This window comes from Zonotrichia albicollis, chromosome 5 (assembly GCF_047830755.1).
Source record: "Zonotrichia albicollis isolate bZonAlb1 chromosome 5, bZonAlb1.hap1, whole genome shotgun sequence".
NCBI lineage: Eukaryota > Metazoa > Chordata > Aves > Passeriformes > Passerellidae > Zonotrichia > Zonotrichia albicollis.
The window spans coordinates 8,329,619-8,341,836 of NC_133823.1; the positions used below are offsets into that span (position 1 = coordinate 8,329,619).

General features: G+C 43.8%; 1 protein-coding gene across 1 annotated transcript in view; it reads right to left on the minus strand.

Annotated features, from left to right (window-relative positions):
• The window catches only part of ATRN (attractin), a 150,411-nt gene that overhangs the window by 97,747 nt on the left and 40,446 nt on the right, over positions 1–12,218 (minus strand). Inside the window, exons 4-6 of the mRNA XM_074540740.1 lie at positions 3,586–3,714; positions 1,473–1,678; positions 331–499 (exon numbers count right to left, since the gene is read on the minus strand). Coding sequence (XP_074396841.1) covers positions 331–499; positions 1,473–1,678; positions 3,586–3,714 — 504 coding nt within the window. The remainder of the gene's footprint in view (positions 1–330; positions 500–1,472; positions 1,679–3,585; positions 3,715–12,218) is intronic.

Consider the following 12,218-nt stretch of genomic DNA (forward strand, 5'->3'; position numbering starts at 1 on the left):
ACTGAAGCAAAATTACCCTCTTTGAATATGAGGCTAGATATAATTTAAGAGCTGGCCCAGAAATATACAGAGAATAGTTAAATGCTGACAGACACAGATGAATCAAAAGCTCCCTGAACATCAGGAACCTTATGCTTTTCTTTTCCAAAATTAGCACCCCTTAGCAAGATTTTCCCCCATCTCAAACATGAGCCTGAGTTTTTATTATGGCTGTTTTCCCTCAGAGATGAAGCACAGACCAAAGCAAAGCACGTCAGGTGGCATTTCCTAAAAATAACTCTCAAATCTAAGTTCCTATCTTTAGTTTTTATTATCTGGGTTTATACTCACGCTAAAACCTTCTGAGAGTCAGAATGATTGAAGACATAGCCTCCAACAATCCACATTTTATTGTCATGGATGACAGCTTTGTGAGATGCTCTGGCAAGTTTTGGAAGAGTGTATTCTTCCCGTTCCCAAAACGACTGGTTTGCAGGAACAGGAACTGAACAGCCAGGACCTGGGAAAAGAAGGTTTAAAAATGGGTTTTTTCCAAAGCCTGTATTTCAGCTGGAGGTCAAACGCCTGCTAGTGCTGTAGCTGGTTGCATTTAATATGGGACTAATTCTTACATATCAGTAGGTCTCGGCAAAGCAAACATCTGGCCTATGTTCAGGGCAGATCACTGCCAAGTTGGATGTGGCTGATCAGCTCAGCTGCACATGAGAAGGAGATATTTCACATGTTCAAACAGTTAAGCTATGGCAACCAGGCTCAAATTTGCTTCAGGGGCATAGGAATGAGACCTGAAGGGATGCCTGTACACCACAGGTTAGGCCCTCTTTGGATGGTTGCTTTTAAAAGCAATTGTTAAAAACCACAGAATCACAGACTGGGATGGATTGGAAAGATCCCCTTCCACCCCCATGCCGTGGCAGGGACACCTTCCAGAGGGTGCCCCAAGCCCCAGTGTCCAACCTGGCCTGGGACACTGCCAGGGATCCAGGGGCAGCCACAGCTGCTCTGGGCACCCTGTGCCAGGGTGCCATCACACTCACTGTAAAAAACTTCTTCCTTATATCTAATGTAAACCAGCCTAGTTTCAATTTAAAGTCATTCCCCTTTGTCCTGGCATTCCAGGCCCTTGTCCAACATCCTTCTCCAGCTCTCATGGAGGCCCTCTGGGCACTGGAAGTGGCTCTGAAGTCTCCCTGGAGCCTTCTCTTCCCCACACCCCCAGCTCTCCCTAACTGCCTCCAGAGCTGAGACGCTCCAGCCCTTGGAGCTTCTCTGTGTCCTCCTCTCCAGCATATCCATCCATCCATCCATCCATATGAAGTGTGGTCTTTTAAATCTAAAAAGCAGGTACTCTGTTCCTAGTCAAAATGCTAATGCTTGTCATGCAGAACATTCCCGCGTCCTCCCAGTTAAAGTGCCAGCTCCATACACAAAAATACACCCCCAGAGCTCTGTGTGCCCAGCAGGAGACTCACCTTGCCAGCCTGCAGAGCACACGCAGGCTCTGGAGCCATTGAGGCTGCAGTGGCCCCGCTCCGGAGCGCCACAGTTCCCCGGGCAGTAGGGAATGTCACAGGCCTCTCCCTTCCAGCGCTCGGCACACTCACACTGCGGGGCCAGGCTGCTGCTGTTGAGCCTGCACTCCCCCTGGCCAGAGCAGTTATTGGGACACATATTGAAACTGGGGAAAAGCACAAAGCAGCTCGTCAGGAAGGAAAGAGATTCCCAACAATTATTAACAAAGGCAAGAGTGATGCTGAAGAAAATGAATACAAATCATTACAAACCAAGAGAGAGTCATCTGCTACCTGGTGTGATGCACCTGTAGAGATCTGTACTCTATTCCTAAAAACTGCTTCATTTCACAAGTTAAACTTGCAGCTCCTCTGAGAAAATGATCAACATGATTTTTAGCCATTTGTAAGGCAAACGACTTGCCTTAAAACACCCAACAGTAAGTGAGGACTTTCATCAGAGTGAAAGGCTGCTGTGGTGTCTGTGCAATTTATACTCAAACTGTTCACAATTAGGTGCTATTCTGGGATCTGCTTACCACAAGAACAACTGGAGATGAAACCCAAGCCAAAGACGTGCCTGGTTCGAATAATTTCTGATTTTATATCTGCAACATAGCTGAGGCAAAACCAGATATAACCTTGGTAAAGGTCCAAATTTTGAGATCATAATAATTTCCAGACTCCAGTTTTTGCTGGTGCATCAACCAGAATAATTCACAGATGGGAATTAGTACCCATATTCTCACTGTCAGTGGCTCCAAGGCAATTTCACAAGTGCTGAGAGAACTACTATCTACACATAGTGAAACTATGAAGACTTATGTTCCATTCAATCTACTTGCTGGAAAAATGTTACAAGCAAACCTAAGGACCAGAAGACAAAACAGCACTTGAAAATTGTCTGAAATGATGAAGAAAGTTACAAATTAAAGGAATATTGTTCTTGAAGACAGTATTTTATTGCAATGGTGCAAATCCAACAGCTGGCAGTAGATGGAGTCCTGGTTTATGCAATCAGTCAGACTTGGAAATCACTGCCTCTTCAGCTCCTCTGATCCCACTAACTTCGCATACACTCCTCATCTTCTTCTGGAGCTTTCAAAGGGTGCTGGGTGCCCCCTATTTTAAAAAAAATTCACTATTATGTGGGTTATTCAGCACATATTTGTGTTCTTACTGAGGATGAAAGTACTGAGACTTGATATTCAAAAACTAAGCTTCTCATTTTAAGAGAAAGTCAATTTTTGCAGGAAGTCAGTTATGACTGAAGCTTTCCCAGCTGTTTTTTTCTGAAAGAGGTGAGACTTTCTGCAGGTTATTCCCAAATTAAATCTCCCAGTGTGGCACATACATAACTTGCATCTGTAGGAGCAAAAAAAATCCAAAGCTCATGATCCCTGCAGAAGCAAAACCTTCCATCTCTGCGAGTATGTCCACACATTTACCTCAAGAAGCAAAACCTTTCTAAAAGCAGTTGATGAATTAGGGAGCACAGAAGAATTACTTTTAAAAAGCTCATCAATGAGGACTAAATACATGTCAGTGAACAGAAAGCACCCATCTGTTTAGAATATGAACAAATATAAAACCAGTCCAGAATAAAAAGAAGCCAGATGGAGGGATTCAATCCAGGGATGAATAAGAAAGCAAATCCTGATGATGAGGACCCTCAAGAGCATGTACAGCCCAGTGCCTCAAGTGAAATGTGTGGCTGATGGAAAAGTGTGTTTGTGCTAGAGTATCTGCAGAGCACTCAGGAGCACAGACATGCACAAAACATAACAATTCCTGTTGATTAGATAGAATCAAATTGATCTAATAACATAGAATAAATAGTAAGATGCCTTTTGGAGCAAACATTCATCCACACTTACAACTGACAAGTTGTAACATTGAGCACACGCCACTTATTGGCTGTTGCAATGGTATAATAAAGATAAAAATCTAATTTCAGGCGTCTGCTCATAATTACACACTTCAATGGCAGCTGCTTATTTCAAGACAAAAGTAAGAAAAGGGGAAAACTCCTTTTGCTCAACCTGCAGCATCACTGTGGAGTGGTGCCACTTACTTATAGGTGATGTTAAACCCTGTGAGATTATAGGCAGCATCACTGAAGAAATGTAGAAGAGCATATCCAGAAGTAGCTACAACTTCAGGTACTGTTTCATTGCTGTCTTTCTCAGGAACAATAAGACCACTGGAAAAGTAAAAGAACAATATTAGAAGTGAAATAAAATGCAGCAAAGCAACAAGAGTAAATGCACCAGTACTTTCAATAAAATAATTTAATTTCAATTAAATAATTGAATTTCAATAAAATAATTGAAACTCAATGTATTTCCATCATTTGAAATATAATGAATTTGTGGAATCATAAATAAATGTATGTTGGAAGTATTTAACCTGAGAAAGACTGAAGCTAACTAGAATTTTAGATATCCCTATCAAAAACCTTTCCCTCCCTTGTCACTCAGCAAAGAATTAAGCAGGTCCCATTCATAAAACAAGGTGGCACCTTTGGAAACAGAAATTAATGTGTCCCAAAATAAAATCTGTATTACAAAGTCAAACTAAAGGTTTGCTGAGCCCAGATCTCCTCCTGACTGTGGGCTACAAAAATGATTGGGAAAGGCTGTGACAAACCAAGCAAGTACAAGAGCATTGTGGCAAAGTGTAATCCACCTTCCAGACACCCAGTTCAGATGCTTAGACCTGGAGAATGCACCCAAGTCAGTACAGTAAAATAAACCACTCTGCCATGCTTCTAACCAATTCATTTCTTAATCATTCGTATCCTTTTCACCTGAAAAATCTGCAGCAGTTCGGTTAACAATTTAATTCCACAACAGCGGAAAAAGGATTATTCTACTCATTTTTGACTTGCTGCCTTTTGGGTTCTTTTTCTATGAGAAATACGAACAGTCAGCCATGGAATCACAGACTGGTTTGCATTAGAGGCTTAAACCAGAGACTTAAAACTCATCCTGTTCCACCCCTGCCATGGCAAAGACACCTTCTGCTATCCCAGGCTGCTCCCAGCCCCAATGTCCAGCCTGGCCTTGGACACTCCAGGGATCCAGGGGCAGCCACAGCAAATCTGGGAATTCCAGCCCAGCCCCTGCCCACCCTCCCAGCCAGCAATTCCTTGCCAAGATCCCAGCCCAATCTCCCCTTTCCCAGTGGGAGCCATTCCCTGGCTCCTGTCCCTCCATCCCTTGTCCCCAGTCCCTCTGCAGCTCTCCTGGAGCCCCTCCAGGCCCTGCCAGGGGCTCTGAGCTCTGCCTGGAGCCTTCCCTTCTCCAGGGGAACATTCCCAGCTCTGCCAGCCTGGCTCCAGAGCAGAGGGGCTCCAGCCCTGCAGCAGCTCCGGGGCCTCCTCTGGGCTCTCTGCAGCAGCTCCACGTCCTCCTGCTGTTGGCCCCAGGGCTGGGGCAGCTCTGCAGGTGGGCTCTCACCTGAGGGAGGGCACAGGGACAGAGTCCCCCCTCCCTGGGGATCAGCCCAGGCACAGGGGGCGTCCTGGGTCCCAGCTCACGAGGCCAGGGCATGTCCAGTTTCTTACCCACCAGCATCACCAAGTCCTCCCCTCCAGGGCTGCTGTCCATCCCTCCATCCCCCAGTCACTTCTCAAACTCAGAATTGCTCCCATCTGATGCAGGACCTTGCACTTAACCTTGTTGTATCTCACGAGATCCCTACAGTGCCAGTCCTTGGTCATGCCCAGGTCCTTCTGGATGCCATCTCATCCCTCAGGCATTTCAACTGCCCCATATCTTCTCATCATCTCTTCTTTTATAAGCTCTACCTGACTCATCACATTCATGTTTGTTGTCCTTTCTATCATAGCAGCCTGTCACACTCTCAACTCCCACCTCATTCTTTGCTTCACACTTCTGGATGCCTTTGGCTGTTTCTCTCACCTTTCCAGGTTCTCTGAGATGCTCCAGCCTTTTAGTTTTCCAGGACTAGCTGAGAGAAGCAAAGATGGTGGGCAAGACTTTCTACAGTATTGCAGACACACTACAGATTTATATAATGGTTTGTCAAAATAATTGCAATAAACTGACAAACTAAAATGAGCTTTGAAAAAAATAATTACTACCTATTTACCTATGACACTAAATACTTTATATCTGAGAGGGAATGCTTATTTTTCATTTAATAGAAGCTTGACCAAACCAAAAAATTAAAAGTTGATTCCTCCCTCATACAAAAGCCATCAACATGGGCACAAATTCAAAGTCTATTGAACTTAGGTTTTTAAAAGCCTTTATCCATGCACAGTACATTGTCCAGCACCCCCTGCTCACAGTCAGCTGCTATTTCCCTGTACAGATCCACCTCCGCCCAGCGTCACTCCCGCTTCCCAAGGCAAAGCCGAAGCTCTGTGACCAGCAGGGGCAGAGCAGAGTGTGTGGGGCAGGGAGCCGGGGCAGCTCCAAACAGCCCAGCCTGGCCCCCACCCGGCCACTCCCCAGAGCCCAGGGCAGCAGGCAAAAAGCAATGATGGAAAGAATTTTCCCCCGAGAAGAACTTAATTTCCTTTTTTTCACATCTATTTAGAATAGAAAGCTTATGCAGTTGAAGAGAGTTTCCTAGGACAGAGTAAAAGAGTTTATCTGCTCAAGGAAATCACTCCCAGCTATCCACAGCACCCACTAATACCACCTGGGAAGCACTTTCTGTGACCTGAACTTTTCTGTCCCCATGATACAATACAATGGTGTGCTCCAAGAACAGAACAGACCCCCAGCAATCCTTTCTACTACAGATTTGGGGGTATGTGCACCAAACCCAGCAGATGAACGAGCTACCTACATCAGGATCACACTGAAAACTGCACAACAAATCTTACAGTGAACAAAAAAGATGTCCTTCATTTTACCAACACACCATAAAAATCACTGGAACCTGATCCCATGTTTTGGCTAAGCAACTCCAGCACATCTGCTGATATACATTTCAAGAAATATTTCCTTATGAGAAAGCCAAATTTTCCTCCGCTGCTCATTCACTTCTCAATGATAAGGATTAAACAGCAAAATTAATTCCCTTTTCATCTCTCTGGAAGAGGTGCTTTATTTCATTCTCAACGTTTGAGACTTCTGAAGTTTATCTCTCCCAAAAGACCATCTCTCACAAAACCAAAGAACAAAAGGCCTAACAAACTTCTTGTTCAATTCATAATTATTCCCTTGTAATGGACACTGCAGGACAGTACATCTCCACCACAGGAAAACAAACATTTGAAAATAATTTGGGTGAGGCAAACTGCAGCTCAGGAACAAGAAAAAATTTGCTTTTTTCTGGTTTCTTCTTCAGCACTTATCACTGATATTACAGGGCAAAGTGGAAGGCAAGACAAAAAATCCCCTCAATAATCTCTCCTAAAAAAAAGACTATCCTTGACAATTCTTTGTGTTCTCAAAGAAATCTCAAATTTGGGGTTTGTTTGACCAGAACACAAGTACCTCCATAACAATGCTTGCATCCCAGATATTCCCTATTTCCATCTTTTTCTGGTGGTTCATGTGTAAATAACTAAAGAGGATGTTATGCCTCCTACACAAATTTAAAACACTCTAAGGAAACTTAATCACAGAATTGTCTGGGTTGGAAGGGACCTTAAAGGTCATCTAGTCCAAGCCCCTGCCATGGGCAGGGACACCTTCCACCAGACCAGGCTGCTCCAAGTCCCATCCAGCCTGGCATTGAACATTTCTAGGGATAGGGCATTTTAAATTCTTTCAGAGAAAGCCATGAAGAGAACACAACACAGCAGGAACAATCAGAGCCTGAAAGGTTGAACCTCAGAAATAGTGAATAAATCAATCTGCTCCCAGCATCATACGGAATAAACAGAAGCACATCAGAATTTACATCTGCCATGAAAAAGAATCCAATAGGCAGAATCAGAATGATAAAAGATTATGCAAAACTTCCTTTAAATTATGATCCAGAATCTCTGAGAAACTCAGCTCTGGCCAAGATTAGCATGTTTCACAACACACTGCTTTTATTTCCTTTCATAAGGTTTCAAAACATTTTGCAACCATCCCTACTCCAAAGCAAATAAACACTCCTACTCAGCTCAGCTGCCCAGTGACACCCAGGGAGAGGCAAACCTCTGCTTTGGACAGAAATAACATCTATTTTCTGTAAGCTGGACTGCTGAAGTCAATGGCAGAAAGTAAAAGAGCATCAGAAATCAATGAAACATAGAATGGCCTGAGCTGGAGAAACTTTAAAGATCCTTCTGTTCTACCTCCTGCTATGGGCAGGAACACCTTCCACTATCCCAGGGTGCTCCAAGCCCCAGTGTCCAACCCGGCCTTGGGCACCTCCCAGGAAACAATTCCTGGCCAACATCCCATCCAGACCTAATCTCTAATAGCAGGAAGCCATTCCTCCTTGTCCTGTCACTCCATCCTCTTGTCCCAAGCCTCTCTCCCACTCATCATGGAGGCTCATTTCAAGTATGGAAGTTCACAATTATGTCCAGGAGACCCACCTTCTCCACTGCCCTGCACACACTGCCCTGTTCCTTCCCCTAGAGCGTTGAAAAATCAGAATAATTTAAAACAAAGGGCACCTCCTCTATTATTTTTCTTGGATTTGCTATGTGAGTATCACAATATTGGCATATTCCTCATTTCCTCCAGAGACACAACCTGTTAGAGATCAAAGCATGAGAAGCTCTACTAAGCAGAAAAAGGGTATAATTGAGAGTCACAAAAGGAAAGGGTGAAAATACAGAGTAGAGCTCATGGAGGAGTAAAAGGATAAAGATCATACTGAAAAATCAGCTTTCAATCCATCAAAATCCAATGCAAACAAATTATCCTAATTTTTAAATACTTTGATAGATCTGGACACACACATACACAAAATGGCAACATTTCTCTGCTACTAAAAACCAGTCCATGCACCTCATTCATACTCAGAACTACAAGAGTAAAACTAAAGAAACTAAAAATAGCAGTTACAGAAGACTAAAAATAAAACAATAGCAAAAAATAAAAAAGGAGGGAGGAGAATATAAGGAGACATTTGAAATTTATTGTCTTAAATGAAGCAGGATGACTCCCGAACATGGACTTTTAAGGAAAAAAACCCATTGCAACAACATGTACTAAAAAAGCCTAGACTATAGATTCATTATAGAGCTGGCAGCCCCTCACATTACAATCTTCCTTGAAATCTTCTCCCCTTGGTGCAGAAGAGGCAGAAGCAGCTGCAGCACCAGCACAGGGAAGTTTGTCTGTCTGCAGAAGCCTCCAGATCAGGGGCTTTGCCCAAAAACCTCCTCAGTTCTTACATGACTGCGGCTATCGAAGGATCATGGAACAGTTTAAGGTGGAAAGGACCTTAAGGATCATCCCACCCTGCCATGACAGGGAACCTCCCAGTGTCCCAGGCTGCTCCCAGCCCCAGTGTCCAGCCTGGCCTTGGGCACTGCCAGGGATCAGGGGCAGCCACAGCTGCTCTGGGCACCTGTGCCAGGGCCTGCCCACCCTCACAGGGAACAATTCCTCATTCCCAAGATCCCCATCCAGCCCTGCCCTCTGGCAGTGGGAGCCGTTCCCTGTGTCCTGTCCCTGCAGGCCTTGTCCCCAGTCCCTCTCCAGCTCTCCTGGAGCCCCTTCAGGCCAAGCCAGGGGCTCTGAGCTCTGCCTGGAGCCTTTCCTTCTCCAGGGGAACATTCCCAGCTCTGCCAGCCTGGCTCAGTGGTAGGGAAGCTCCAGCCCCTGGAGCAGCTCTGTGACCTCCTCTGGACTTGCTCTGGCAGCTCCAGGTCCTCCTGCTGTTGGAAGCCCCTGAGCTGAATACCCATTCCCATGGCAGCAAGGTCAGTTACAATTTCTGGCAAATAATTGAGGGAATAGAAGGGAAAAATAGAGGAGAGTCAACCACATGATCTATGTATAAGCAGAGGTAGGAGTGAGGTTTCTTTAACTTCAAGGAGAGATAGCTGAAGAAGGATGAAACCTAAATTTTGACCTCAACTACCTCAGGAGAGATTAGAGAGGAGGGAATACCAGAGGTTCACAAGAAAAGGACAGGAGGCAACACGCACAGGTTGCAGCAAGGGATTGTGGCTAGACATTATATTAGATTAATTTTATATCATTATTTTAACACCAATCTCTGCACCACAGACCCAGAGGATCAACGAGACCTCCATCCTAAAGATAAATTCACACCTTGATTGGACAAAGGGCTCTGATGGTCATCCTGCTTTGAGAGAGAGAGATCAGACCCTTCCAACCCAACTCAGCCCTAGACCCAAATCTGGGTGCTCAAGTGCCACATTCTCCATCAGGTACCACAAGGCTGGTGAGCTGCTCCTGCTCCGAGGGAACACGGGCTCACATCATCCTCCACCTGGCCCCTGAGAGCAACCACAGCAGCTGCTGGGCCACTGCCAAACGTCCTGCAGAACAACAACTGGGTCTGACCAGGAAAACACTCCCTGCCAACCCAATCAAAATGAAAATAAAGGTGCAAAACCAGCTCTGGTAAATGTTTAATGTGGAGTAAAGTTAACAAAACCAACTAAGTTCACAGGTACTGAGTGCAGTTTATCTACTTCAGATTTCTTCATCAGGGCTGACAAACATATTGCATTTGTTTCCATGTTCTTTTACTGCAGTTTTGAAGGAGCACATTTACACAATCTCATTGTGCCTGTGGTCACAAATATAAGCCAGCAAAGATATTTTTAACACTGTTTAATAAAAAAAGCTTAATATGCAGGACCAGACAGCTCTGGGGGATCTCAGAATACAAGGAATTTAGTCTATGCACACACTTGAACTGTGTAAATGTTGGCACTAAGCAAATATTTATTGCTGTTAAAAATGATAAAACAAATTTAAAGCTTCCCTACAGACCAGTGTTGAGGATTCCCAAGATCATCTTATATATATACGAGATTATATATATATTTCAGAATAAATATCATCTTGTGAACAAACATAAATGAGCATCAGAAGGTCAAGAAAACAAAATGAGAGCAGTGAAGGAAGTGAAGGTTCAGGGAAGTGCTGTAAAAAGTCAGGGAGGGAACAAAAATTGAGTTGAGAGAAAGGAATTTCTAGTGTTTATCAACAAACTCTCAAAGCTTACAGGGCCCAACTGTATAAAGCTCAGTCTTGTAAATCTCCTGGCAGAGTGCAAATAATGAACAAGGAAATATGTTTACGGTAATAATACATTTAATATACCCCAACTAAATTGGGAAAATATGAACACCGCTCTTAAAAAAACTCCAAGGCATTTATTTTGTATTAGAGAAAGGTATTTTTCAACAGATGCTTTCTGGTACTTCACCAAAATGAGAAGCATCTGCCATTTCCTGAACTTAGATTACTGAATACCACAGCTCACTGCTAATGAAGCTAAATTCAAATGTCATATAAAGACGCAATTAGAAAGAAATTGGAGTTTTTTCCCTACCTCAAAAACATTATTGTACTAAGCTCATGTTTGCTTGTCCTCAAGACCAGGCTTCCTGATTTACAGATTTCCCAGTCTGAACCATAACTGTTAATGCTGTGAACTACTTATTAGTTCAATTTTAAAAGCCTATTAATTTTTGGAAAACACACAAGAAATGGCAGGCACAAATCATCATTTCACCAGTGTATTAAAAAATAGCTTGATTAGAATAAAATTACATTGGGTCAAGATGACATTTCCTCCTCTTCCTGCACATCAATCAGAACACGATACCAGAGAGCACTTCCAGGTGGCATTGCCACGTTTGTGGAGCTTTTTAGAAGAGAAAGGTTGTTCCTTCCTCAAATTAGGTGTTCTGTTTTGACCTCACCTTAGTCTGAAGCTTTTACTCCAAAACAATGCTACATTTGCAGCTGAAGACCAAAAAGCCACATGTGGTGGTTTAAATTTGTATCAACTTTTGTCCCTCTGCTGATTTTCTCTCACAGACATTATAAGGATTTTTTAGAACAAACATGAAGTATTTTTAGACCTTCATTTCACAAATGAGAGGAAGCCCAGCACAAGGTTAATTCTGGAAATAGTTACACAGACACTTGGAACAAGCAGAGTCCCAGGGGAACCTTTAGTTTTTTTCATAGATAACTTGGGATTATTTTCCTAATTTCAGTTTAAAGAATAAAAAGCATGACAGGGTGGTGTCACTGCAAGACTGAAACACAGAAAAACACAAGTTATGTTTATGTCTCAGGATGAAATGTGGATTGCTCACCAGCAGCCACACTGATGTCTCATCACATGGACAAGCCAAACACCTGTAACCTGTTGGCAGAACAGGAATTTTTACACATCAGGAGCTGGAGAGGGACATTTGCCATGGGATGGAGAACAGGACAGAGGGAATGGCTTCTCACTGCCAGAGGGCAGGAGAGATGGGACATTGGGAAGGAATCCTTCCTTGTGACAGCAGTGAGGCCCTGGCACAGGTGCCCAGAGCAGTTGTGGCTGCCCCTGGATCCCTGGCAGTGCCCAAGGCCAGGCTGGACATTGGGGCTGGAGCACCTGGGACAGTGGGAGGTGTCCCTGCCATGGCAGGGGTGGCACTGGGTGGGCTTTAAGATCCCTCCCAAGCCAACCATCCTGTGATTCTGTTTTTTACAAGGTTGATCCATCATTGTTGCTCCTGAACATGTTCCAAGTAACTAAAGACTTTGAAGTTTAAGGTGCATAAAAGATAGA